Source organism: Rhea americana, unplaced genomic scaffold (genome assembly GCF_003343005.1).
Source record: "Rhea americana isolate MKP2758 unplaced genomic scaffold, rheAme1 scaffold_89, whole genome shotgun sequence".
NCBI classification, from domain to species: Eukaryota; Metazoa; Chordata; class Aves; order Rheiformes; family Rheidae; genus Rhea; species Rhea americana.
The window spans coordinates 1831032-1857196 of NW_028187077.1; the positions used below are offsets into that span (position 1 = coordinate 1831032).

Consider the following 26165-nt stretch of genomic DNA (forward strand, 5'->3'; position numbering starts at 1 on the left):
TGTTCAATCTTTCTGCCAAAGGCAGTCCATACAATATGATTTTCCCTCCCGTTACATGCTCACGTCTTCCTCAGGACCATCCTGGATTTGCTAGGATAGCTATTCTCGCCTCTTCCCTTTGTATTCAAATCAATGCAAAGACTGATACTCTATGATGAGCAGATTTTTGAACATCTGCTCTTGCCAAATGGACTGGCAAATCTTTTACATAATTTTATTCTAACGCCCTTCTAGGCCTCCTTACTCCACAAAGTTGTGCAACTATTTGCTTGCTTAAACAAACTTTGATGACATTTTAGTCTGACTAGATTAACTTTTACTCCTAACTTCATCTGTTGGCAACAAGATTGCTCYGTTCTTCTCAGATTAACCTTTTAAATGCTACAGCTAGTGTTTGTCTTATATCATGTGTTTTGGACCCCCTCCAGAGCTAGAAAATACTGTGTGTTCTCATATCCAAGGTTATCTGTTCCTTATCCTTCATGGATTTGAAATCCAGAGGTTACTTTCGATTGGCTGCACATTACCTCACTTTTGGCTGAGAGTAAGACTGGGCACACAGAGAGTGGAGTAACAAGCTATTGTGTGTGAGCTCCTCAAAGGTAAATGAGAGGAAAACTATTTCAAACACCTTAAATGAAAGAAGGGGGGTAGACTATTTCACATTCATTGTAGATTAAGTGTGTACACAGAGACACTTACTGCAGAACAAGTGGCATATGTTATTTTGCTCCCAAATCCGCAACCTCCAACACAATGTTTAAAGGGAAAATGGTATTGAAGACCTCTCTTAACATTTGATGAGTTTCTTAAATTTGAGAGTGGTCGTAAATTAGTTAGGATATTAAGTATAGCACAGGAAACACAAATCATATAACCCATGTACCAGAAAAATACATCCTCATAGTTTGAAACATACATGAGAAGAGCTAGACAAAAACAAGCTTTTTTTTCTTTAATGTGCTATTATGCACATGAAAATTATGCAATGTTTATCAGCAATTGTTTGCTAGCAGCAGTTATTTTGTGTCAGACTGCCCAGTTTAAACTATGCTGGCTGTTACAGGAAGCCAAGAATTCAAAGTTTATATTGCAGTTCTGGGAGCCAGGAGGGGCTTGCTGCAGCGRAGGGCAGGGGAAGATAGGAGTTGTCTTTCAGAGGCATCACAGCTGCATTCCAGGCAGTCAGATGCTAACTGCTGAATAATTTATTAGACAATTATAGACATTTTTGCAGATTATTCAAGGACTTGTTTCATTGTTATGAAGCTTAACAGATACATTTGTATCAATAAAGGCCACTGTACCTATCTTTGTGTATGCCATTTACTATAGGGGGAGATCCTATTAAAACGTTTCAAAGCAAGCAGGACCACAGCTTTATTAGTTTCTAGACAACTTATTAATTGTTTGCGTGATACTGATAGAGCCCTTTTAAGCTTTTTCATTATCCAGTAACTTTTCCTTTACTTATCACACATCTGAGTCATGGACATGGTCTGAATTCCAATCTGCTGTGCTCACATCTGGGGCTTTCTGTGCTCCCCATGGCCGCCGAGTGCTTCCATCACCTGACAGACAGRCTCTTGGAGTGCATTAAAAATGGCAGATTTAGATTCTACTGTTTTTTTTTTATTATTTATTTTATTTATTTATTTTTTTCCCTGTGTGCATTTTCTCCAGATGGTAAAGCTTGAAACATGAACCCAGCATGTCCTGTATCTGTCTGCTCTGGATATAATATGTAAGGAGAAAATGACTTTAACTTTTACAGAAGGAGATGGGTGTGCCTAAGCCAAATTGTGCTTAAACTAAAAGCAASCAGTTTTAACTTTCACAAATATTTCTTAAAATCACTTCATAACCCTTAATATTTTCTTAAATACCCTGACCCTACATCTAATCCCTTGTGCATTCGTACGTGAATATATTGAGTAATACTGAGCAGCTCACTATTCCCTTCGTGAATCTTTTTGTGTGTGTGTAGAATGTCACTTAAATGGGTGGGATGTAAATTAGACTTTACTAAGGAAATCAGGCCATTTTAGCCAACCATTTGGCCCCCAGTCCTGCAAACAAAGCCAGCTGAATCTCATGTTTTTCCTGAACTGCTTGTGAACTTTCAGAGCAACACGAAATGATAGAAAAAAGATTTAAATTTATGTCATGATCTGCAGTTCTGTTAGGGTTTTCAGAGGCAAACACAACTTGTTTTAAAAAAGACTGAAGTAACCATTGTATGCTAAAATGCTCACATCATGAGATAATGTTCATCTCTTGCTTTGGCAAAGATGCTAAATTCTGTTTGTGCTGTAATCTCTTCCTTCTGTCATTGAACACACAAGTGGAGTGCGTCTGTGTGGGTGAGGAAGCAAATTGTTAGCTTTGAGTGAAAATGCTTGTGGAAATAGCCATGCAGACTGCATCCTCCCTGTTCTCCAAAACCAGGATTTATATTCTCTATACTTGGTTGACTGGAATGATCCCTTTTTAAGATACTGAGAAGTAAAAATCATCATCACCACCCCTTAGCTCCTGTATAAAATGCTCTTACCTTACTGGTAGTCTAGACTAATAACCTCTACACTCTGATCCAGTGTCATGGTCATTTTGGTCACCTAGCTTACTTGGAAGCTAACCTAAGTCAGCTAATAAAACAGTCGTTATACTTTAAAGTATAGTACAGACTTGTCGTTTAGTGATGGGGAGATGCAGCTCCCTTTCCTCTTGTGATTAATGGAGGGATTTTTCACTGATTTCAGCAGGAAGGAGCTGGCTCACGCTTGGAAGACTCTCTGCATATGTCATTTTTCTTCCCCAAAGTTTATTGTTGCCCGCCCCCCACTTTAACTATATACACTTTTATTGGCATAGTAGAGGTGGTGGGGAAGGCAAGCACCTGAAGGTGACCAGCGCCGTTTTCCAGCGCGCTCGGGCCGGGGCACCGCTGCCTCCGCTCGCTGCGGAGCGCTCCGCGCCGGCGGGACTGGCCGGCAGCAGAGCGGCGGCCGCTGCCCAGAGCTGCCGTGGCGCCCCCTCGACGTCGCCCGCGGCCCGGCCGTCCCCAGGCGGCGCCTCTGCTCCCCCCGGAGCCGGGCTCGGGGCGGCGGCTCGCCGCCAGCCTGGAGTGGGGGCGGCCCGGCCCACAGGCGGGGCGGGCTGCCTTCCGCCCTCCCTCCCTTCCCTGCTCAGTGCTCTTGCAGCTCTGGGCGGCGGCGGCGGCTCGGCGGACCCGCTTGCGGTGAGGGGGCGCCCCGCAGGCGGGGAGGCCGCGGGGAGGGGCTGGCAGCCGCGGTGGGCGCCGCGGGGGCCGGCAGCGCTGCTCACTGCCTCTCTCTTTGCAGACTCGGCCCCGGCGCGGAGGACGCGGAGATGGCGAAGGTGAGGCGGACGGCGCCGCCGCGTAACGGCCGCCCGTTAACGGCCGCGGCGGCGGGCAACGGCCGCGCTAACGGCCGCGGCGCGGACCGCTGGGCGCGGACCCGTGACTTTCTCCTCGTTTTTTCTTCTTTTTTGCCTTCACTGATTTATTTTTGGCCTCCCTGGGACCTCGGGAGGCGTTGGGARGAGGAGGATGGGGAAGGCAGCTAGTCATGTGAGGTACACGTCAGGCATAACTTTTTTCCGCCAGTTTCCACTAATTTGGCCAAGTTCTTAGTACCGTGTATTTATATTATGCCTGGGTGGAGGCTCTTTCCACTGGYGGAGGGAAGAGAAAAATTACTATTTTCTCCTCCTCCTCCTCTTCTGGTGTGCCGCCTCCTTTTCCGCTCGGCAGCTCGGCACAGGACAGCCGTGGTCGGTGGAGGCTTGGCCATTTAGCCCGGGTGACGCGTCTCAGAGCTGTGTAGTCCCTTCTGTACTTTGTCTTTTTTTTTTTTTTTTTTTTTTTTTTTCCTCTGAAAATGTTGCTTTTTTTTGTTATTTTGTCTTTTGCAATCCTTGTGTCACTGGTGCTGCATTTGCGCCTGAATGAAGCCTTGGAGAATGAGCCAAACCACAGTTTCTGCGGTTGCATCAAATGTGTTCCCATTCTGCAAAGTAAAATAAAAGTCAGATTGCTTATTGCTTTTGTGCTGCTGTAGGAAATGAAAGCATAAAATTGTATGAGTGAGGCTAGTTACACAGTAACATTGTAGTAGTTTTTAATTTGAAATAACAGCTGAATGACTTTTAGTTGAATGATTTAATACTAGCAATGCTTTAATGTTGCTGAGAGTATTTACTCATTCTGTTTGAATTTAGTTTTTAAAATGTAAAATGAAAAACCTTTTTCTTTAAAGAAAGAGCGTTTTATTTTTAATTCTACTATGCTAAATCCTTACTAGGCTTTTTGAGAGCTAGAAAAGGTGATTCCTTTTTAACTCAGCCTAGTTTATTTAGGGTGTGTCTCACTGGATGCTTACTCCTGCYAGTGCAGGATATCCTACCAGACTGATCTACCTAGACAACCTTTTATTGCCATGGTATATGTARTGTCACATGGAGATCTCTGATTCACTTGTCATTTACTCCACATAGACACAGACTTTAATTTTTGATCTTTGTAAAAGGAATGTTTCATTCTGCCATAGCATGAACCAGTTYCTCTTGTACTGACATGGTAGAATTTTCTATTGCCTGAGGTGACACTTGGGATTGAGTTGCTGACTGTGGTAAAATGCGCTGGGCTGAAGTCACTGGAATTATTGAGTCTTGTAGTAGGTARGTCTTGCCCTCCAATTTCATCCTTTGGAGGACTGCTTTCCACCGACTTCAGTAACACTCTCTACCTGTATGTGGCAGTGAAAGGCTGTAAGAGTGTTAAGGCTTTGTAGTCTGTAATTTGTTCAAAAACAAAYCAATAAACAAATGTGAGGAATAAGGTCTACTCATGGCAGGTGTATTACGTGCTTCTGCATATAAAGAGTTTTTATTTTCTGTTCTTAATTTTGTTGCACCATAAAGTAACATCACAAAATGAAAAAATACATAAGTTGATTATGAAATGTTGAGTATTAATTGACAGTAGCTATTTATACAGGGAATTAAAAGTTCAGAGTTCAAAAAAAGTTGCACAGAACAGCACCAAAAGTGCTGTATACTAAAGTCCAGTTAAGTCTAGATATGTCACTGAAGAATAAAACCTTTGAAAAAGGTAAGTTATTCTTGGAGTCTCTGTCAATGTAGTAATTGCTCTTGCTCAGGAGTGGCAAGGGKTTTTTTTTTTGCTTGTTTGTTTGGTTGTTTTTTTCCCCTCCCGAGCTGCTGAGGGATTTTGTGTATTGCACTACCAGGAAAAAAGGATCCATTCATTTTGTGGGGAAGCTAYGGCACACCATAAAGTGTTGTGCAGACTGGTGTCTCCATACTTGGATTTACCCACTTTGTTTGGAGGAACGCTACTGCACACAGCATGCAGTGTGTGTGTGACAAGTTGCCTTTTCGCACACAACTTTATCTGTAGAGGCCTTTGTTAATGCAGAGGTGCGTATGTGRCAAGCTCTTCCTGCTTGATGAACTAGCTGCCTTGGAAATTCTACCTTGTGAGTTTTACACGCTCAGMAATCTTGAAACAAAGCAGCAAAAGTATTTTCTGCTTGCAGGATGGTGGGCTTGCTGTGTTGTGGACTGGCCTATGTTGGTATGCTACTTGCAAAYTTTTCCCTGAAAGTGAAGTTGAGACCATTTGATATGTCTGTTTATAAATTTCCGGGAAATGATTGCTTGTTGCCAATGCGGGTGTGGCTGTATGCACTGTATTTGCAGTGCCTGTTATGCTAATTTGCACCTGTGATTAGGAGCACACGAGTAGTATCACTAACTCCATTATTGCTTTAGAGGATTATTTCTGGCATTTGAAAGTACACACATTTTAGGAAGTGCAGAATTGGATCCTGAGCAGTTCCACTGTCTTTGTTGGGATTATTTGTGAAGACAAATGCTTTGAGTGTTTTTGAAAATGTTCTGGTGTTGATTTCTAGGTTGCTGTTGCTTGATCTTCTGTTTCATTTGCTCTGTCCCTCTTCCCTCCCACCCCCCCATTTTTGGTATCTCTGTGGCGCAGTGACTCAGAGTTCAGCACAGATGTTGTGCAATTTCGTCTTTTGTTAGGAGTTTAATTTTAGTAGGGCAGATGGGAATACAGTCTGCAGACCAGAGCTTATTTTTTTCCCTTTAAGTGGACAATATGAAGCATTACTAAATTTGGAGAGCTATTTTATAGAAATGTCTTTATAGTTTCACGTATGTACCCATTCTGTGCCTGTAGGCATCTATTCACTGTGTAATTTATGTCCTATTGGCTGTTTTAGCAGAGAGGTCATGAAATAGATGTGTATTTCTTGTATGATGTCAATTTTAAAGCATGATTTGAACTAGGATCTCTGTCCCATCTTTTATGGCCACAAAAGCTTTCAGTTTAATGGTGAACACTATTGTGCTTTATCTGCAAGATGGCTATACTAATCTAAGAAGTCTAAAGGAAATCGTTCATTTATTCCAGCATGCAAGCTTCTGGGCTCTTTTGTGTTCTCRAAATAGCATACCTTTTCTGTTCATTGACCTATGTGTGGACAAGCATTCTCTGTTTGTATTCCTGCTTCTCACTGCACCATTTATTTTCCTGTGTTGTCTTGTAAACTGATGACCAATTAAAAAAAAAAAACACACGATATCAGATACCACCTCCTCTGTAATAGACACTAGACTTTTTGCTAGTAGAGAGATGAGACCCAACTTTTCTCGCTGCAGCATAGTGAGAAGAGTAGTTTTTCATRTACAAGAAATCTGTCTGGAAAGGACTTACCGTGAGTGGGTACAGAACAAGAGTGTTTGGGAGTAGTCTGAATCAGTCCAAATGGGGTCTTTTGTTCCCTAGTAATGAACGCTTTGTATTTAACAGGGCTAAACATAGGATCATGTGTTTGGGAAAACTGTTTGTCTGATTGGTAGGAAAAATAAAAAGGAACCTAGTTAAGTGACTATTGTTGATTCTACAGATAGTGCTGTTGCCAGGCTATGTGGCAACATGACATCAAATGATGAAGCAATATTGTCTTTTGGGAGAAACTGTCATAGCTTTGAGGTGCTGGTTAGAAAAAACCCAGCTATTGAGACTGTTTTCTTGTCCTTCCTCAAACGTGATTACARACTTCTGTCAAGGCAAAAGAAACAAAAAAAAMCAAACAGAAAACATTAATGTCATCATTTGGATGGGCAKGAGTTTTAAAGCTAGATCATCTCTTCCTTTGAAATCTCACTTTTTTTTTTCTCTCTGCCTTTCGTCTTCATGTTGATTTTATCTATCTAGTGGCTTCGTTGGTAGGTCTCTGGAAGAAATGAAAGTTGCTGGTTATTTCTARTGTATCATCTCAAATAGTCTGTGCACTATCCATGCTTGTTTAACAACATGCAGTATATTAGGGAATGTGGAAAGAAAAGAGAAAGTTAGTCAGTTTGGGTGGTATGATCACCTGGTATCCTTTCTTGAGAATGAATGTTGCCATTCTCTTTGTATTCCTCTACTCACAGTGTATAGTGTTGTGTTTTCCGTTAYGTTGATATGCTTTACTTACTTTTTGATATACTTTGCTCTAAGTGAGAAACTTAACCAAAATAAAAATGTCCTATGAGGCATTAGTGTTATTGTGCATCTGTCTGCATAAATGACAAGGCACACTTTTAAAGGTGTTAAAAATAACATCATTTATTTAACTCTATAAAAAAAGTTATGGAGTTTGGAAATAAATGTTAGATAGTTGTCTTCCAGTGCGTTGATCTTTGTGTTAGATGAGGTATAGCAGATGTGAAGCAGTGCTCTATCTGCAAGCACAAGTTTGTTTTGATGAAGTTGGAACACAGCTTAGTGTGGAAACACTAACATAATTCTGTGATAAATGAGTGCCTGGCTTTTCTCAGAAACTCTGAAAATCAGAATCACAGTTGTACAGATCTGTTATTTTGTTGGAAAAATCTGCTTCAGATGTCCTATTTCAGATTCTCTGTGCCTGAAAGCTGACTTCAGTGGACACAGTCAGCTTTTAAATTTCTGAGCCAGGGTCTCTTCAGGTAGTGGTGATGGTTTAGAACTGATGCTTGTCCTCTTTTTCTTGGGCCAAAGGTGCTRTATGTGGGAACGATAAGACAGCTCTTCCATTAGTGGACCAACTTTGTTATCACTGCAGAGTTTCCTACCATTGTCTGTTGGTCTTACAAATGAGAAATTGGGACTGGAATAACTAACAGTGGTGCTCCTGGGTTGTTTGAGATGGATTTGTGATTGTTAAACTTGGTGTGTATGACTGTACCCTCCCATACCCTGTTGCAGGGTCAAGTTGCAGTGCTCTAAAAAGCTAGAGGAGTAGGTTTGTCACATATGAGGTAGGGATGGCTTGACAACTTTCCAGTGGTGGGACAAGTCCTGTCAGGGTTGTATCTGCCCTGGTRTGGCTTCTAAAGGTATTTTTAGGCTGGAGCTTTGACTGCAACCCCCATAGCTGTATCCAAGCTTACCTTGTATTAACAAGCACTGCTGGTAGCTGTGCTCTATTTGCACTAGAAATATTGGTGAGGGCAGCATATATGGCTGGAGAGCGTGCCGTTACAGCTGCAATGTTGGTGGTACCCTCATGACATGGATTTGTATTTTCCTGGGTGCCAGAGCTGCAGCAGTATATCTGGTTTACAGGTTATATGCCACTCAAGCRCTAATTGAGGGTATTTTTAGAATATCAGTAACCAAAATCCAGTCAACACTGCTTAGAAGGGAATTCCTGGAGTATAAGTGGTGCCTAGACATCAAGAAAGCTCTTTCAGGTGACAAGTGCAGCAGAAGAATGTCAAGGTTTGTTTGTCAAGCTGAACGTATGTTGGCGTTTTCCATAAGATGCTTTGGAAATGCGAGTTAAGTGGCTCTTAATGTAACATTCAGTGTTTAAACTAAGTTTTAACTTAGAARTCAAGAACTGTTATTCTCTATGAGACCTGTTGACCAGAGGGTCTTTTTTGAAGGAGAATTGTGATARTTCTAGAATATTGGTTTATATAAGATGATATGAAGCAAAACACTGGGAAACATCCTTTTTTAAATAGGCAGAGTARTGAGGGGGAGAAAAGGAAAATGGAGGCTTTTCAGTCTTTATTTTCTGTTTTACCAAACTAAGTTTTGTTTTGTAAATTTGATTGCCAAATCCTGGAGGTTTCTTCATGATAACCTTGCAGTTAGCTAGGGAAAAAACAGTAAGTAGCTATTGCTGTGCTAAAATTTGAAAAACTGCCTAAGAACTTGCTTGTAATGGGAAAAACAGAACACTTCAGGGGAATTATCGAGTCTCAAGTATGTTGGATATTGGAAAGCATCGACTAGAAATAAATGTTCTGTTGCTATTAAATGCCATCATACTTTGTGTTCTGAAATTCAGAGACCAAGCTAAACCAAATTAATTACTACTTCTGCATTGGGAAGGGTAGGGATTCTCTGATGGCCATAACACGCAGGTGGCCTGAGAGATGCCAGTGCTTCAGAGTAGTTTCTGRTTAGTGCTTGCCAGCTATTTTCTCTCTGTGCTCTACTGGCTGACCTAGCCTATATGAATACATTGGCTTGAAACAAAAGCACTGTGTGGCTGACATTGCTAACCTGAGGGAAAGGCTGCTTCACAGAGGCCAGATGGCTGTGCTGCCTGTGAAATAATCTGCTGTCAGCCTTGGGAGAGGCATCTTGGCGCTTCTTCTCTGCTCTGTGTTGTAAGTGGAAAAATGCCCTGGCTGTACAGATTGCTACCTCTGTACAGCAAYGACTACAAGAAATCTCTCCCACCCACCAGCCATCTGTTAGAAAAACCTTCTTATTCCCAAAACTTAGCTGTTTCCTATCTTGTCCATTGCTTAATGTAAAATCTGAAGTAGYTTACAAATTACCTATGTGTGTGTAGCACAGTATGTTCTTGAACTGCCATGTTTAAATAAAGGCAAATCTTTTGTAAGGGTGATGAATATCCTTTTGTGTTTGACCGGAAGAGAAACTCCCTRAAGAGTTATGTTCTATGGAAAAACTAATGGAATTATTTTTGTGTTTGAATGGCTTGATCTTTTATCCTTCTGTCTGAAAGGAAATTTCTTTTTAGCTGTAAACTACTGAGAAAAGTAGCTGAATTACATGAGTAAAAAGGGCTTTTGCCAAAGATATGTGGTGACAAGTTGAAGTCTATTTTAACGTTCAGCAGATCTCATTTCCAGTGTGATGGGATGCTGAGTCACTTGAGTAAAAGGTGCTTGTGCCAAAAGATACATGATGAAAAACTGAAAGGCACTGTAAAGTTCAGTAGGTCTCGTTTCGAGTGTGATGGGAAAAATCAAAGTATGGCACAGATTGAGAGCTCCAATAAGTTTTTCTTGAGCAAAGGAAGTTCTTTCTCATTTCTGAGCGTGTCTTGGATCTTTGTGCATTTTCTCCTAGCACATACAATTAATTCCCCAAATGACTGTAATAAACGATATTTCCTTAGCCACTGTCCTGCATTCAGGCTTCAGTGTTGTAAGTACCAATCCTGCAAGCTATCTTAATGTAAAAGACCTGAGCTTAGCAGGTCTGAACTTAGCTGAATGAAACCATAGTACTACCTTTCTAGCAAGAGCTATGTTTACATACTCACAAGAGCTATTTAGGCGGATGTTCGCAAGAAAAATATTAGTGTCTTTGGGATCTTGACTTCAAATTGTAGTCTGAGCTGACTTACAGAGGACTGAAAAGTGCTGGTATCTTCCATCTCATGGCTTTGTTCCTCCCCCCCCCCTTTTTTCCACCCAGTACACAAGAGGCACTGTGAAGGCCTTCTCTCCTTTTGATGCCAGAGCTGATGCAGAAGCCCTTCGTAATGCCATGAAGGGAATGGGTAAGAATAATTTAATTTGTGAAAAAGGAAAGGCCTCTCACTCTTGCAAATGCTGGGTTTTGAAAATATTTTGTCTGAACTCATTTTTTGTATTAGCGAATAAGGATAGGGCATGTGTCTACATGCTGTGGAATGACAACCCCAGGGCTGCAGGAGTGTAGGCGTGTCCTAGTTCTGACTGTGCTGTCCTTAAGAATGTTTTGCTTTGGGTTAGACAGGGGAAAAAAAATAGGTGTCTTGCACATTCCCAGTTCAAAAATTGATATTCCACAGGCTTGTCTGCACAAGAGGATTTATGGCACAGTGAGCTAGGCTCTGAATTGGCAGGGCAAAACAGTAGAGAATTATGACGATATAGATGCTCTGTGCTTTGAAAATGTGTGACAGCCTCCTCTAGTCTGGAAGTGGGTAAGCTGTGTTATAGCTACTGTTTATGAAGGATACAAACACATAGAGTGAATGTAGACTTAACAAGTGGTCTGTAAACTCACACTGTAGCTTTCTGACCCAAAACTTCCCTATATGAACAGATAAAAACTTACAAGAAAAGCTGCAAGAAAACAGAGTGCAGGGAGGAAATACAATTCACCCATTGTCAAGTTAAGTAGGGCTAGTAAGATGTGCTGTGAGGACTACTTTGAAAAGTATTATATATAAAATGAGAATAGCTCCATACTTCAATACTCTGAAGTATTTAGGGTCACTGTACTGAGTTTTGCTGGGAGAGGGCAGAGTATTTATTCTAAAATAAATGCCTTGGAGAGCCTGAAAGCAAGGCTACTGTGTAGAAATACATACTGGGACTAAATGTTACACCTGATGCCTGGGGTGCAGGGAGYAGTGTCTGAAACAGGATACTGAGTGAGAACAATGCATGGGTCTTCCAGCTCTAGTTTTGCTACAGCAGAATACCAAACCTGGCAGCACAGCTTGAGATATGGTTACAATTGTTAGTTAAATGCTGGTGCCTTTTGTCAATTAATTGCTATTTTAAAAGCATCTTTCARTGACATCTGAGTTTGTGCCACTATTGTTCATTTTTAGAAAATGTTTTTAATAGGTTGATTTCCTTCTTTCTAATTCAGGGACTGATGAAGAAACTATTCTGAAGATCCTTACCAGCAGAAGCAACAGTCAGCGCCAAGAAATTGCATCTGCTTTTAAAACCTTATTTGGCAGGGTGAGAAGAAAAAATACTTTAAATCTGAGCTGAATACAGCCTATGATGATTACTTAAAGCTATATACCTGTAAAAGATTCATTTGAAGAAAATCTAGTTTTACTACTGTCTTTCCCTCCCACMCCTAATAATTCTTAATTGCTGGCTAGGTTAGAATATTCCATTTAGATTATCACAATGATGTGCTGTGACTTTTTTTCCATATGTCATTACAGTAAGTGTCTTAAAATTGTTTTTGTGCAAAACCTCCTATAGTTTCCTGTTACCATGCTTCCAGTACTGACCTCATCCTCAGTATGGAAAGAATTATCAAATATTTTGATGCCACAAATTGGTGAGAAAAAARTGGAAAAAAGATTTTCTAGTGCTTTGGTTTCTGACAGTTTTTTTAGGTATCTAATGTTGTAGGAGAGAATGAAGCCATGTATATTGGTAGATRAAGCCATAAGGTAGCTTAAAGCAAAAGGTTTGTTTCTTTCTTTGGGCATTGCTGAATCCATTGACATCTTGGCTRGCTAAGCTTTATTTCAATGGTAAGTGCAGCTAGCAACTCGGGTTTAAAGATTTTGTATAGATACACACATACATGTATAGACAAACAAACAAAAAACATATGACCTCTCTGTCCCTATTAGCATTAGCTACTGAACAAATCCAAAAGGCTGATTGGTAGCAGCTATTCCAACTTCTTTTCCTTTCTGATAAATTCTGATATTTGCTTATATGAGCTGTGAAGCTGTTTGTATATTATTTCTGTTTTAAGCTCATCATTTTACCTTTCTGATTTTTTTTTAAGCCTGCAGACCAAAATATGTCTTGGTTTTACCAAATGCCCATATATACTCTTCTTTTTCCTCCTYAGACTTTTAGCTATATTTATTTCAATGTAGGTACCATTTAAAATGAAAACCAGCCCTGATGCTTGCACTTCTTGATGCATCTCCAGACTGATTTAGCTTGTGGACATGCATGACATCCATTTGAAACGTTTAATCCTTATTCAGTACAGTACTGTGTTTGTTCTGCATTAGGATCTTGTGGATGACCTGAAATCAGAGCTTACTGGCAAATTTGAAACCTTGATGGTATCTTTGATGAGACCAGCACACATTTTTGATGCTCATGCACTGAAGCATGCCATCAAGGTAAGAGGACCAAGGGAAGGGCATGAATGCATTATATGAAATGTTTGTTCTTGTTTTGTGTTTTGTAAGTGTAAGCTTTCTGTTGGTAAGAGGAATGCTAATAGTCTTTTCTTTTTATAGTAGGGAATGTTATACTAATGCTTGCTAATGTTGTTAATGYCACGGTTTTGCTTAATTTCTTATTTACCCTAGTAAATAAGCAGTATATTAGAAATCTAGTATGTATAATGTTTTGTGTGAAATTATTTTAATGAGAAATTAGAACAGTGCCACTGTAGATGGTCATTAAAATTTTTGTGTCATGGGACTTACTCCTTCTGATTTAGATATTGTGAGTCTCTGTGTGTGTATTATTAAATTCTTTGTTGCTAAAGTACAGTGCTGAAGTTTGTATACACTAGATGTTTTKCTGTGAGCGACGCAAGATTCATAGCTATACAGGTGTGTGCCTGGATTGCAAATTAGTTCAAGGCATTTTGTTAAAGTATGATGGATTTTGACTGTCTCTTGCAGACTATTATTTAAACTAGAGAGCTTTTTATACCTAATGAAGTACAGTCCAACTTCAAAATTGATGGGGTAGCATGCTTGTGTAAACTCATGTCCACCACCAAAATTTTAAACAGGTTTTGTTTTTCTGAATGCATTTGAAAAGCTGCTTCCAGTTAAACAAAGAGAATAATTAATACCTCTGTCAGTGTTACCTTTCTAACATTTCTCTCTTTAGCTGAATGCATTTGGTGCCTTTTTGGGAAGGACAGGTGAACAGACTATTTATGATCTATAGATATCTTATTCGGTGTGTTTTCTTCCATATGTTCCTTCCTACTTTTTCCTCTGTCACATCTGTCTGATATCATCAGCATGTGGAAATTCAGGAAGTGGATGTCCCTGAATTGTTTGCAGAACCTGGTGATTGGTGTAGGGGACATTGAACTTGACATAGGTGTCACTCAACCAAGCACTATCTGACACTATATATAAGGTCCCAAGATCCTTGATGACGACCTGGTTAATATGTAGGCTTTAGTCAACTGTGCAAACTGGTGCTCATGAACCCATGCTCCAGCAAATAGTATGCCAGACAACAGAAACTTTGAATCTGGAAATTTTCTATAATATCTCTATGTAGTGGGGGAAAGGGAGGTAGCACCTTACAWAGAAACTAGTAAAAGCTGTGTTGACTAAAAGGGACAAAAAAAATCTCCAAACTCCTTTTGTTGATTTAAGAGCTGAAGATTAACAGGGAAATGTGTTACTGTCACTTGAAATAAACAATATTATACACAAGATGATAGAATTTCAGCGAAAGTGTACAGGAAAAGATGTTGATACTAGCTGCAGGTCAGCTAAGGTGGGTACAACAGTAGAGAAGACCTGATAGCCAGATTGTTACCTGTGCTGAAATGTGTGCTARGAGCATGAAGTCTATGTTCAAACTTGTGGTATCTGTTTTCACAACTGTTGCTACTTAGGCTCCCTAGATTACAACTAATGTAACTGTGCCTGCCTTGTTCATCAGGTATGTTCATGAAACAATCTGTATTTTGTGAAGGATTACATGTAATCTGGTAGTGTGTTTTTTTTGTTTGTTTTTTTTTTGGGGGGGGGATATCTTTGCAGGAAATTAGAGAACAGGTTTTCTTTRCAGGAAGAATTTTAAATAACTCATTACAGCAAAATATACGCAGTAATGTAACTGAATGTTGCTTTTTTTGAAAAGACTCATTTTGAAGTGTAAACAGAAAATTCTTGTAGGTAGACTATGACGTGTGAAAACAAGAAATTGCCTTGATTTTGTAAATTTTATGCTTGCAAAACTGAAATGTCTGTTGTCGCTTCTTGTAATTAGTCACTTAAACTCTCTGGGTGCTTGAATTAGCAATTCTGTTCTAAAAAGTCTGTGTTTGCAGTGTGCGAAAGGTTGGATGTAAATATAACAGAGTTCATATAAGGGTAAGGATCATTCTTGGGTGGCTGTATGTCTTTCACTGTCTAGTATACACAAAAATAACCTATGAGCTAGAGCTAAGATGGAAACTGTCGTCTTATACGTTTGGTCTCCTTGATGTTACTGACTGTGATAGTGAAGAACGGAGGCATACTGGATGTGCTTGAACATTGAAGGTTGCATCTGAAGCCTGTAGTAGTGAGCCTTAATTAAATGTGCGTTTGGTTTTGAAAGCAATCAGTCCAAAACAGGGAGAAAAATCTTATTTCCAATGCTCCTAAAATATGCCAGTATACCAGGAAGGAAGAAAAGAATTTTTCACTCTGTAGTCCAAGTTTGTAAGATTATTCTTGCTTGTGATTATCTAAGGGAATGCTTGTCTTTTTGTTATTCTATCAACGGATTTATATACAACATCCCCCCCCCCCCAGGGAGCAGGAACCAATGAGAAAGTGCTGACTGAAATTCTTGCCTCCAGAACACCTGCGGAAATGCGGAATATAAAACAGGTTTATCTGCAAGGTAAAGTTCAGTAAAAAATAAACTTTTAGGTTCTCCTTTCAATTCTAGCAATATAGTTTTAATGCTTATTTCAGATAAGGCCTATCTGTGAGCTGAAGGGTGTTTCCAACAACTAGGATTTTGTTCCACTGCGTTGGGAAACTTCATACTGTAAGAATCTAGGATCTGGATAGTAAATTAAAATCCTTATTTTGCAACTCTGGCTGGGATGCAGAATTTTGTTTTGTGATTTATATTTAGAATTCCTTCAAATATTTTTTTTTTTGTTCCACTCATTGTTTCCATCCCTTTAACCRAAGGGAGATTTTTAGTAATTGGAAACTGGCACCACATAAAGAAATTGAGACAATTTTTTTGCTTCCTGCTGAGTATTCTGTTCAAATGCATTTGTGCTAAAGCAAGAACAACTTTTGGTTGGTTTGGTTGGCATGTTTCTAGATTTGAGCTGAACCACAGAAATATCCACAGGAGTGTGGGGTTTCCCTCTGCGATTGTGGGGATTTTTTTTTTTTAAGGCAGTGTTTAATTCAGCATATTTCTTCTGTATCTATCCAGCTTTCTGCTGCACAAGAAATTCTTGTCTGAATAAGGTTCAAGACAAAACTTAGGGTCCCGAGGACAAAGCTTGTTGATGCTATTAAGTTTTGCAAGCAAAATGAGGCTTTTCTGGGCTGCTACTCACTGGGCTACTCTGTTTCAGCATAACAGCAGATTTGTGTGCTCTTTAGTTCCTTCAGGAGCTGAACCTGTTTGTGGCATCCTGTATTTTACAGTATTTTGAGTAATCASCTCCTGATATGAGCTTTGAAATGCTATCTTTTTGCCAGTGTTTTACAATAATGATATTTATAAGTGAAGGTAGAGCATTTCTTTGGTTTTTTAAAGCTATTTCTGATAAATGATTCCACARGCTGTGAGTCAAATAACCTCTTTGCTTTTCCTTTTTTTTTTTTTTTCCTCATAAAAGTACTGAGGAAGTGGCTAAGGAGGTGAATAGGTATTGTTCTTTTGCAGAATATGAGGCTAACTTGGAGGATAAGATCACAGGAGAAACATCAGGCCATTTTCAGAGACTGTTGGTGGTCCTGCTGCAGGTCAGTATCTGCGCGCGTGTGTGTGTGTAGGGTAGATACTGAAATGCTGGGCTGTAGAATTCTGCTGCTGCACACTAATTGAAATTATAAATACTCCTGCTCACTATTACCTTTCTGCTTTCTTGTCTGACATTTCTTACTTACTGTCTTGGGATTCTAGTCAGAGYTGGTGACAGGCAGAATCGGTTCTGAAACTGGGTAACTGAGTAACTTCCGCTGAACTGACAGGGTCAGCCTGGAACTCTGTTACAGGCCATTTCCACAGCCTGGCCTGAGAAACATCTGTGATGCAGGTGGGTATAGTAGGGGGCCTGATGGTTTAGAAGGTAGTGGGAGAACAAAACATTTATTTCATTATGCTGTATGCAAGCATTAGGGAGAAATAAGATTTATTTTGGAGAAGATACATCACAGATTGACTCCTCACGGGAACTCTTATAGGCTAAACATAACTGATTGATTGTTTTTGTTTCAACTATTAGTGTAATAATTTCTACAAATTCTCTTTAGGCAAATAGAGATCCTGATGGCGGAGTTAATGAGGGTCTTGTTGAGCAGGATGCTCAGGTGGGTGAATGAATTTTTTTTTTCTTTTGGTAGGGCATTTCTACCCATTGTCTTGCAAAGAGAGTAYACAAACAGAGCCCAAAATGTGAGAGAGAAATTCTTGAGGTTCCCTTTTTTGAATACCCTTTGCTGCTTTTTTACACATTCTGGACGAACGGAGTGGCCAAAGCTAAAACATTAGCATCAATATTTTTGGCACTTTCACCTTTTTTAGTGCAAACCATCTCCTCTTTTACTTACTACTTCATGAGATGCCTAAATCATAGAGTGACTAGGTCAATAGAAGAGAGAGTTATGGATGCTGAGACTTAAGGTGCTCAGAGAYCCACTGCTGGAAAACTTAGAGATGTTAAAGAATTCTTTCCTTAATATCTGACTTAAAAGGCTTATATAGCTTATATCATATAATAGCTAGAGGAATATTAACACTRTTCCACGAGGGATGCCTCCAAAGATGGTAAAATACTAAAAAGAAAAAATATTCCAAATATYTGRCTTTAGTGTAACTACATGGCAGTCCCAGAGTTGCTACCAAATTGTTTCTAGGAACCTACTGATTGCCCTTGCTGAATATTTTCTATGGATTTGTCACTGATCGTTAAACCTATGTTCCAGACAGGAAAAAGAATACCAGCAGGTAAGYTGATGCAGTCTTTCATTAGCTTGTATTGGCTGTGGTGTTAGTTGTAGAAATGGTCAGTATTTCAGCAATTTGAATATGGAGCTTGTTTAGTGAATGTTTCCTCTAAGCTGTTTTGGATAGCTTTGAGTAAGGCATTTTCGCTCGTAGATTGTCAACTCAGATGAARGATAATATATGAATTGCTCACAGAAGGTGATCAACATTCTATTGACAGCAGCGCAAATTGGAGAGAGATATTGGCAAAATGTATTTTATCAGTGCAGTATTTTTTTTCCCTGCTATTAAATTTAAAATTTTCAGCCCTTGGAAACGAGAGACTTGAAATTGGCAAAACAAGTATTCGATGACTAACTCATGAAACTGCCAGGCTTGTTTTTAGCTGGGTTACATATGAAGAAAGCTGTAGGTAGGCCTTAGTAGATAGATTTCTCTTGGCCTCTTTAGTAGATGTTAAAGTGCATCTAAATTTAGGAGGCAGCATGCCCTATGTACACATAAATGTCCTGATTTTCTAAATTATCTCTGTGGTTTGTGTACATTTGACTTGAGCTGGGACCCGTTCAGAGAAGTGTTCTGTCATGTTTCTCTTAAATGGTATCTTTACATTAAACACCTAACATAGCTGGAAGAGATTCAGATAATTTTCTAATTCTTGCCATCTACAGATCATCAGAATCGAGGTACATGGCAGTGCAAACATAAGACYATATTTTTGGCTTCTAAATGTTTGTATCTTGATTGATATGATAATCTGGGAAGGGTATTACACCTTATAGAGCAGCCTTTCTATTTAGAGGTGRTTTTTAATTATTTTCGTATGTGATCACTAAACGTACATTAATTCAAAGTAGTTGGGAAAAAGGCAGCTGAGACAGTACAAATATGCTGAGAAGTTGTTTTTCTGAGAATACTTGAAGGAGAAAAACTTAACTTTTTGGAAGGAGATTCTGTGAATACCACTTTTTTAAATTATGCAGTTGAGGTGTGTTTTGAATACTGCACAGTGGGAAGGCTTGATGAACATGCTTCAGGTCTAAGATATTATCTCTAGAATTTAACATTTGTAACAATGCTTTACTTCAGCCGAATGGAAGGTAGGGAAGTATAAAATCTGACCCAAATCTAGATGTTAATAACTATCAGAACTTGCATAAAGTGCCACTCAAAACTTCCAATATCACCGAAGAAATGTATTCCAGGAGTTTCTAAATGTTGTGTTGGGACTTCATATTTGCTACTGGATGAAGAGTGCTAGGGGAAATATCCCTGCCTTGAGTAAAYAGAGAGCCTTTTTCCAGCTTGTTGTGCTTTGTACCATTGATGTTGAAAAGAGCCAGCAGTGTTAYACCAAAGCATTTTGAAAGGATTGTGGGATAAGCATGAATATGAAATTCATAACATTGTGTTAARTATTTTACAATATGGACAGATGGATGGTTGACAATATTGCTGTGCTGCAGATTTGATTGTGTGGGTTTTTCCAGAAATTTTTTTGTTGTCTAAATACAGATTCTAACCACTTTGTCTGTCCTCTGCTCATTGAGGACGGAGAGAAAAAAGCTATGTACTACAATATATACAAATATTTTTCCTTGTGAGATGTTTAGCACACAATATGTAAAAAGGCTTCTGAGTTTCAGGAAAAGGAGTTAATTTCGTTTTCTGATTTTTATTTATTTTTTCTTTTCTATTGCCTATCCCAATTTTTGAAGTGTTTCACTTTGCTACAGGCTGCTCATGGCCAAATATCTCTCTATGTTGAAGAAAGACTTCAATATAGAAGTCTTTCTATATACAGAAGCCTGAGGAACAGTGAATGTGTTCTGAAATGATTAAAATTTGTTATCAATCTGATTTGCTATGACTGAGAGTTGAACAGTCTAAAACTCTTTTTTTCTGAGAGCATCTAAATCCATCTGACTATCCCTTTTGGAAAACTTTCTCCTTGGCYAGCTCAGCGTGCTTCTCCCATTGACATAAGTCATCATCTGATAAAGTTTTGCCTGTCTGATTTGAAAGGGAAAAAAAAGAAGAGCAGTATTAGAAATGAATTTTATTTCCTGTATTATCACAGTTCCAGAAGGCTTCATGCTTATATGTGCACAGTAAATTTTAGGGCCTTAGGCAGTATTATTCATGTAAATGTTTTCACAGTCCATTTCCGAATGTATCATTTATTCCTTTCTAAAATCAATTCTGTATTTTGAAATTTTACTCTTTTTTCCCCCCCTCTAACTATGGCTTGTTAGTAAATTTAGTGCTCCTTAAAGTGAGAGGAAGTGTTGTTGAAAAGCTTCATTTAAACTTTTCAAAAGAGTGTGTGAACATGTAACAAATACTGTAGTTTTAATCTCTTGAATTTACAACAGGTTTTGTTTAGGGCTGGGGAGCTGAAATGGGGAACAGATGAAGAAAAATTCATCACCATCTTGGGAACCCGAAGTGTTTCCCATTTAAGGAGGGGTAGGTAAAAATGGTTCACATATGACTGAATTATAGCCTAAAATCTCAGTGATGTCCAGCTGGTAGTAGAAACGTTGTTTCTGCTGCTGCATTTGTCAAGCCCAGCAACCTTTATTCACCTCTTCCCTCTGCTTAATAGATCTAATTTTGTTTCCTGTAATTTGTTTCCCCATAGCAAGAAGCAGTGCCAGTCTGCTGTTTGAAGGAGTAGTGCAATAGATCTGAGGGACAGCTGGAGTGTGTCTTTTTGAATGCTTTTTTTCCCCCTTTTGAAAGAGGTCATGGCAAAAGAAGTGATGCTGAGAGTCTTAAGAATCACCGTCATCTGATAGAGATGCAGCCCTGAAAGGATCAACCCTTTTATAGGTGCATATTTTATTAGGTGTTAATAAAGAGATAGTAGAGTTCCCCTAACCCCAACTTGTTTATAAGTCTTTTTTACCAGACTCTTTAAGGCAGTTGCAAATAGTGACCCRAAATTTTTGCTCTGATTCCTCAGTCTTTTTGTTTTTTTCCTTTATCTTTGGATTCATTGAATTTTCAAAGTAAATATGGTTTGTGATTTTTTTATTTAATTTTTACATTAAAGTAATCATAAAGCTTGTTTTGATGCATCCAGTATTTACTTAGCACTATAGAAATGCACGGTTTCACAGAGGAGTTGTTAACAGTAGAAACCCCAAGTCTTATGGATACTCACAAACACAGAACTTGAATAGACTGCCAGTAGGACAATTTGTTTGCACAAAGTTAATCAGATGTAGTAGCCCAGTATGGGGAAGAGCTTTATGTGCAAGTAATGTGGCTGATCCCATTAGATAGTGTCAACATCATTCTTGTTTTCTGTAAACTGCTGGTGCCAACTGAAATTCAGGCTGGTGATAGCTATTACCTGGGAAAAGTGCTTGTCATTTCCTACAGCTTCCCCTTCTCCCTCTTCTCTGTCCTTCCCAAAGCTCATGCCTGAATATGTTGTGGAGTAGCAACCTGATAGGAAATAGATATCTAAAATAGGGCAGAGGGAAGAGTGAGTGGAAAGTGGCATTTGAGCAGTGGATAATGAGGTGCAGATGGAATTAACTTGTACTGACGAGGATGCTGGGAGGAATACTRGCTATACATGTGACTGTATGTACACTTTCTTATTTTTCAGTGTTTGACAAATACATGACTATTTCTGGCTTTCAAATTGAAGAAACCATTGACCGTGAAACCTCTGGTGATTTGGAGAAGCTGCTTCTGGCAGTTGGTAATTGACAGTCTTAACAGATCTAAGAGTGGCCTTCTTTCATTTACTCCCCAGCCTCCTTAAACTGCTGCTGTATAAGAAATGGCTTGAAGGCATGCCTCCTTCTCAAGTCATTCACCTGGGATTTATTTTTGTGTTTAGAAAATAAGCCTTACTCTTTCTTTAATAGATAYGGAGGAGCTGGGGGGGTGAAAGGCTGTTGGTGGTAGTTGGGTGAACTCCATGCTGTTCAGCCGTGTGCATCTGCACCAAGAAATGAGACAAAATTCTATCTTTGTTTGTATTCCTGGCAGCTCGTTTAAGACAATGTCACAGTGAGTCTGTAACCAGTGGTAGAATTTGGCTAGCAAGGTTTCTTTTCTATTAGAAATACATGGTACATTTTAAATCCTARAACCCAAAGAGTTGTAGCAGAAGAAGGGGTTAGTTAGCTGTAAACTTAATTGTCCAAACTGGAGACAGTGGTCCAGAAAAACAGAGCTACCTTGTCTTGCCAGAAAAAAAGATTGTCCTGCATTGAATAACAATAATTAACTTATTTTTTTTTATCTTYGTAGTGAAATGCATCCGAAGCGTTCCTGCCTATTTCGCTGAGACTCTGTATTATTCCATGAAGGTAAATACGTAGTTTCTGTACGTCACTTTTTGTCTCCCCCAGCTACAGTTCCTCTCCCTTTCACCTGTTCATCATTCCTTCTCCTTTGTTGCAAATAGCAACAGAATACTGTATCATAAAGCATACGCAAAAGATTTTGGGGAATTGTAGATCTGGGACAGGCTACAAAAAGTTCGTAAGTTTTTCTTCAAGTTCGTTGTAAACTTGTTGATTTGAACAGCTGTTTTTGGACTTGGATCTTGTGGTGCTGGAAAACTTATGGCTAGATCCATGGAGCATGTGCAGCTAAACACAAACTACAGTATCCTTATGTGGTAGATATATTTAGAAAGCAAAGACGATCAAAAGCCTGCCAAACTGCAGATTGCACTATGGTTATTTCTTTTGGAGATGAATATTTACAGACTGAAGTTGGAGTTAGCTTTAAAACACATTTTAARGACTATTCATCCMATTTTGAGAAGCAAAGGAAACTCSTCAGAGAAAAAACCCAAACAATTTACAATGAAGATCTATACTTGAAGATTCCATAGGGGAATCTCATGGGAACACTGTCAACTAAACRCTTGTTTCTCTGACGGCTTTGCTCTCTTTTGGATGGGAAGAAATACAAATGCAAACTGTTTTTGTAACTCACATTGCCTAATATTAATTCAAATCCTAGGAAAGACGAGGTAGTCTTCTGTTTTCGTGCAAGTTCTCAGATTCCCTGAAGAATTCCCCCCTCCACCCCTTGCTGAAAAGCACTGAAATATTTGTCACCAGATGGCTGTGTTGATGAGATGTCAGCATGAGAATTAATGGAAAGAGGTGAAATAGTAGCTTATTTTTTATAAAAAAAGTAAAATAAGGTTCAGATGGAAAATACAAAATACTGTATAAATATGCTGAGCTGYATGAGGAGCAATTACTTTTTTAAGAATGCAATAGAAAACCTTTGAGTTTAGAAATCTCTTAGATGTCTACTGTAAGAGATCTACTTTCTCTACTAGTCTGATGGTGAAATCCATTTTTTTTAATAATGATTGCTAAGTTGTTACATAAGAAAGTTCTCCATCATTTAAAACTTCAGCAGAAGTCGGCTTTTACCAGCATTTAGTGTCAAATTCTACTCAGAAACCACTATACTCTTGGCATAATTTTTGAGCAGCTTTAGGGCATTTTTTAGATGTAATCCAAGAATATTAAACCCATTCTAAGACGTGAGTGACTCTGGAGATTAGGGAGGGCTTTGCTAATCCTTCCTTGAAGTGCATTAGCAAAACAGCACGTGGAAATTTGTTTTGCTTCAGCTTGCCTGGSATCTGACTTGCCTGAGCAGGTGGAGTCAAGTTAGTCCGACATTGCTTCCCAGCACAAAAAGCCTCAAACTTCTAAAGCAATGAAATCAAACAGAAGAATGGAGCATGTTTACATGATTGGAAAAGGCTTGTTGTGAAGCTCACCTTCATAATAAATGAGTGGATAATTTGGGGAGTGGTTTGTGCTGCCTGTGTCTGACTCTACAGTAAGTTACGTGCTTTCCATTAGCCACTGTTAGCWTTTATATATCCACTTCCAGAAGCCACTGTGGTTCATTGAAAGGGTGGGTTATATGTGATTCTAATTGTGGTGATCAGTCACACCCCTGTATAATTGTGGAACTAGATTATTTAGAATTTATCTGGGCATTCACAGTTGTAGTCTATGAAGATGAAGTGTATGAAATAAGAGGTGTGATGATATGCCACTTCATAGGAGTCCAGGGCTCAGAGTGCTTTGCATGGTCAGCCCTCTGTTCTCCACATTGTGGTATGAGYGTGTTGTGGTTAGTCTCTAAAATATTGTCTAGTTTGGAGTAAAAATGTCATGAAGGAGTGTTTTGAGGTGTCATCTGCTTTCTTCTTGCACCCTGATTGTATGTATTTGCTGTTTCATTACAGCATCTATCTGGAACAAACTCATATCACAATATTATTTAAACTTTCCTTTTTAGGGGGCTGGCACTGATGATGATACCCTGATCAGAGTCATGGTTTCCAGGAGTGAAATTGATCTGCTGGATATTAGACAAGAATTCAGAAAGAATTTTGCAAAATCATTGTACCAAATGATTCAGGTAAGATGATTATTCTACTTGCAGGCAAAGTAGAGGTAACTGGGATATGTTTTCCACTGTTGTTTATTGAAAGAAGTTTATGTCGGCCGGGGTGAGCAGATGTGTTTAGAGCTGGTCAACATGGCGTAGTCAGAGCRGTGTTGGTTGGGCTGCAGTAACATAATGTCATGGAAGTGGGAGACATTTCCAGTGAAAAGCTAAAGATTTCTTTCCAGTGTTTTCTAGGAGAGTAAATACAGTCATTATCACTCATGTGATAAATCATTATTACTCATGTTTTCCCATTTTTTTTAGCTTTTTCATTTCTTTTTTTTTCTTGCATAGGTCCCTTCTAATTTTCAGAGCTTTGGAGAGGGTGCTGGTTCTAGAGGAAATAGCTTTGGGATGGGAAGTTTATATTATCATGAGGTTGCGATTTTAACCTCAGATTGTTATGTGGAACTTTTTGTGTCATTTCAAAAGGGGAGGAAAAAATCACTGCAGAATCTATCTGAATCATAATCTYCTCTGAGAGGATGGGAAGGAGCAGGAAAGGATAAAGCCAGCAGGAAATCTGAGCCAGCTGTCACAGAATTTTTATGTATTTGCTGTAAAGTTGAATCCAAAATACTTGCTCCTTAGGAATTTTTTTCAGAGAATTTATTTTTTTATTTCTATGAGTCTTTAGCACTATTCTTTACCCCTGTTCTGTTTTTATTCCTTACTTGGTGCTCTCTCAATTCTTCTGCGTTGTGTTGCTTTTGCAACTGTCAGCCAGGCCCAGACAGCCATCCACTGGAGTTAGTGGCAGGGCTTCCCATCAAGTCTAGGGAGCGGGATGGGGCACTTTCTCACTGATAGCAGATGCCCTTTGAACATTTAGAGGCCGTTGCTTTTGGTGCTGCATCGGACTTCTTTGTTTGGTCTCTCTTACTTGCAGATGAATGCTTTCTAATACGCAATAGGTAGCACAGTTCTGGAAAAGTGAATTTAAAACTTTCAGAAGCTTTTAGTGTTTCTGAAAGCCTGTGTAAATACAACTCTTAACATAAGAGGCAGAGAATTTCCTTGCGTCATTCCTGAGTGGAGAGTCACCCAAATGGATTTCCTGTGGGCGGGACGTGTGTGTAATCTGTTGGAGTTCTCCTTGGCTGCTGCTTTTCTTTTACGTTTCTGTGGTTGTGACTCAYGGTGATTGGTCTGTTATATTAACAGAAAGATACATCTGGAGACTACAGGAAAGCGCTCCTGCTCCTCTGTGGTGGAGATGATGAGTAATGCTGGCAGTAACACGAAGGATTTGTTGTACTCCAGCTTTGCAGTCCTTTAGCATGTCTAGCTAAGATTTTGTACGTTAATGCTTTATGGCTACTTGAATTTATACTCGTATATCACACTTGTTTAAAAACAAGCATATTGTTATCCAAATGATAGCAGTCTCTTCTTCTCCTGACATCCCAGCTTCCAAGAATTTCAAGTGCCTTCTGTGAATATATGGGTGTTCTCTTCATGGAAGATGGATACTTAGCACAGAATTTGGTTCTTTGCAAGTGTTTTACTGACATAGGAAAAAATAATCTTGCATTTCACTAGTAATTTAAGAATGTTTTGCATTTGTTCCTTACATTTCCATTGAATGTTAAGATAGCTCTAACATTGCAAATGAAGAAAAGATATCCTTTATATGTAATATTTGAATGAATTTGCTAAACATAATACAAGCAGTCATTGGAAATCTAAAGGACCAATAAATTTTTTTCCTCTCTGCATAATTGTGTGTGTGT

General features: G+C 39.1%; 1 protein-coding gene across 2 annotated transcripts; it reads left to right on the top strand.

The window, feature by feature from the left end:
- The first annotated feature begins 3159 nt into the window (after positions 1-3159).
- Positions 3160-26153, top strand: ANXA5 (annexin A5). 2 transcript variants are annotated; one of them, XM_085323937.1, is made up of 13 exons: positions 3160-3241; positions 3345-3381; positions 10790-10874; positions 11960-12054; positions 13086-13199; positions 15582-15672; positions 16687-16766; positions 17277-17333; positions 20346-20439; positions 21593-21688; positions 22246-22304; positions 24280-24402; positions 25597-26153. In XM_085323937.1, exons 2-13 carry the CDS (start codon positions 3373-3375, stop codon positions 25657-25659), a joined length of 966 nt encoding a protein of 321 aa, XP_085180063.1. In that variant the 5' UTR covers positions 3160-3241; positions 3345-3372; the 3' UTR covers positions 25660-26153. The 2 variants fall into 2 exon arrangements, with proteins under 2 accessions (XP_085180063.1, XP_085180064.1); XM_085323938.1 differs by lacking the exon at positions 3160-3241 and having other exon boundaries at positions 3353-3381.
- Positions 26154-26165: the final 12 nt, after the last annotated feature.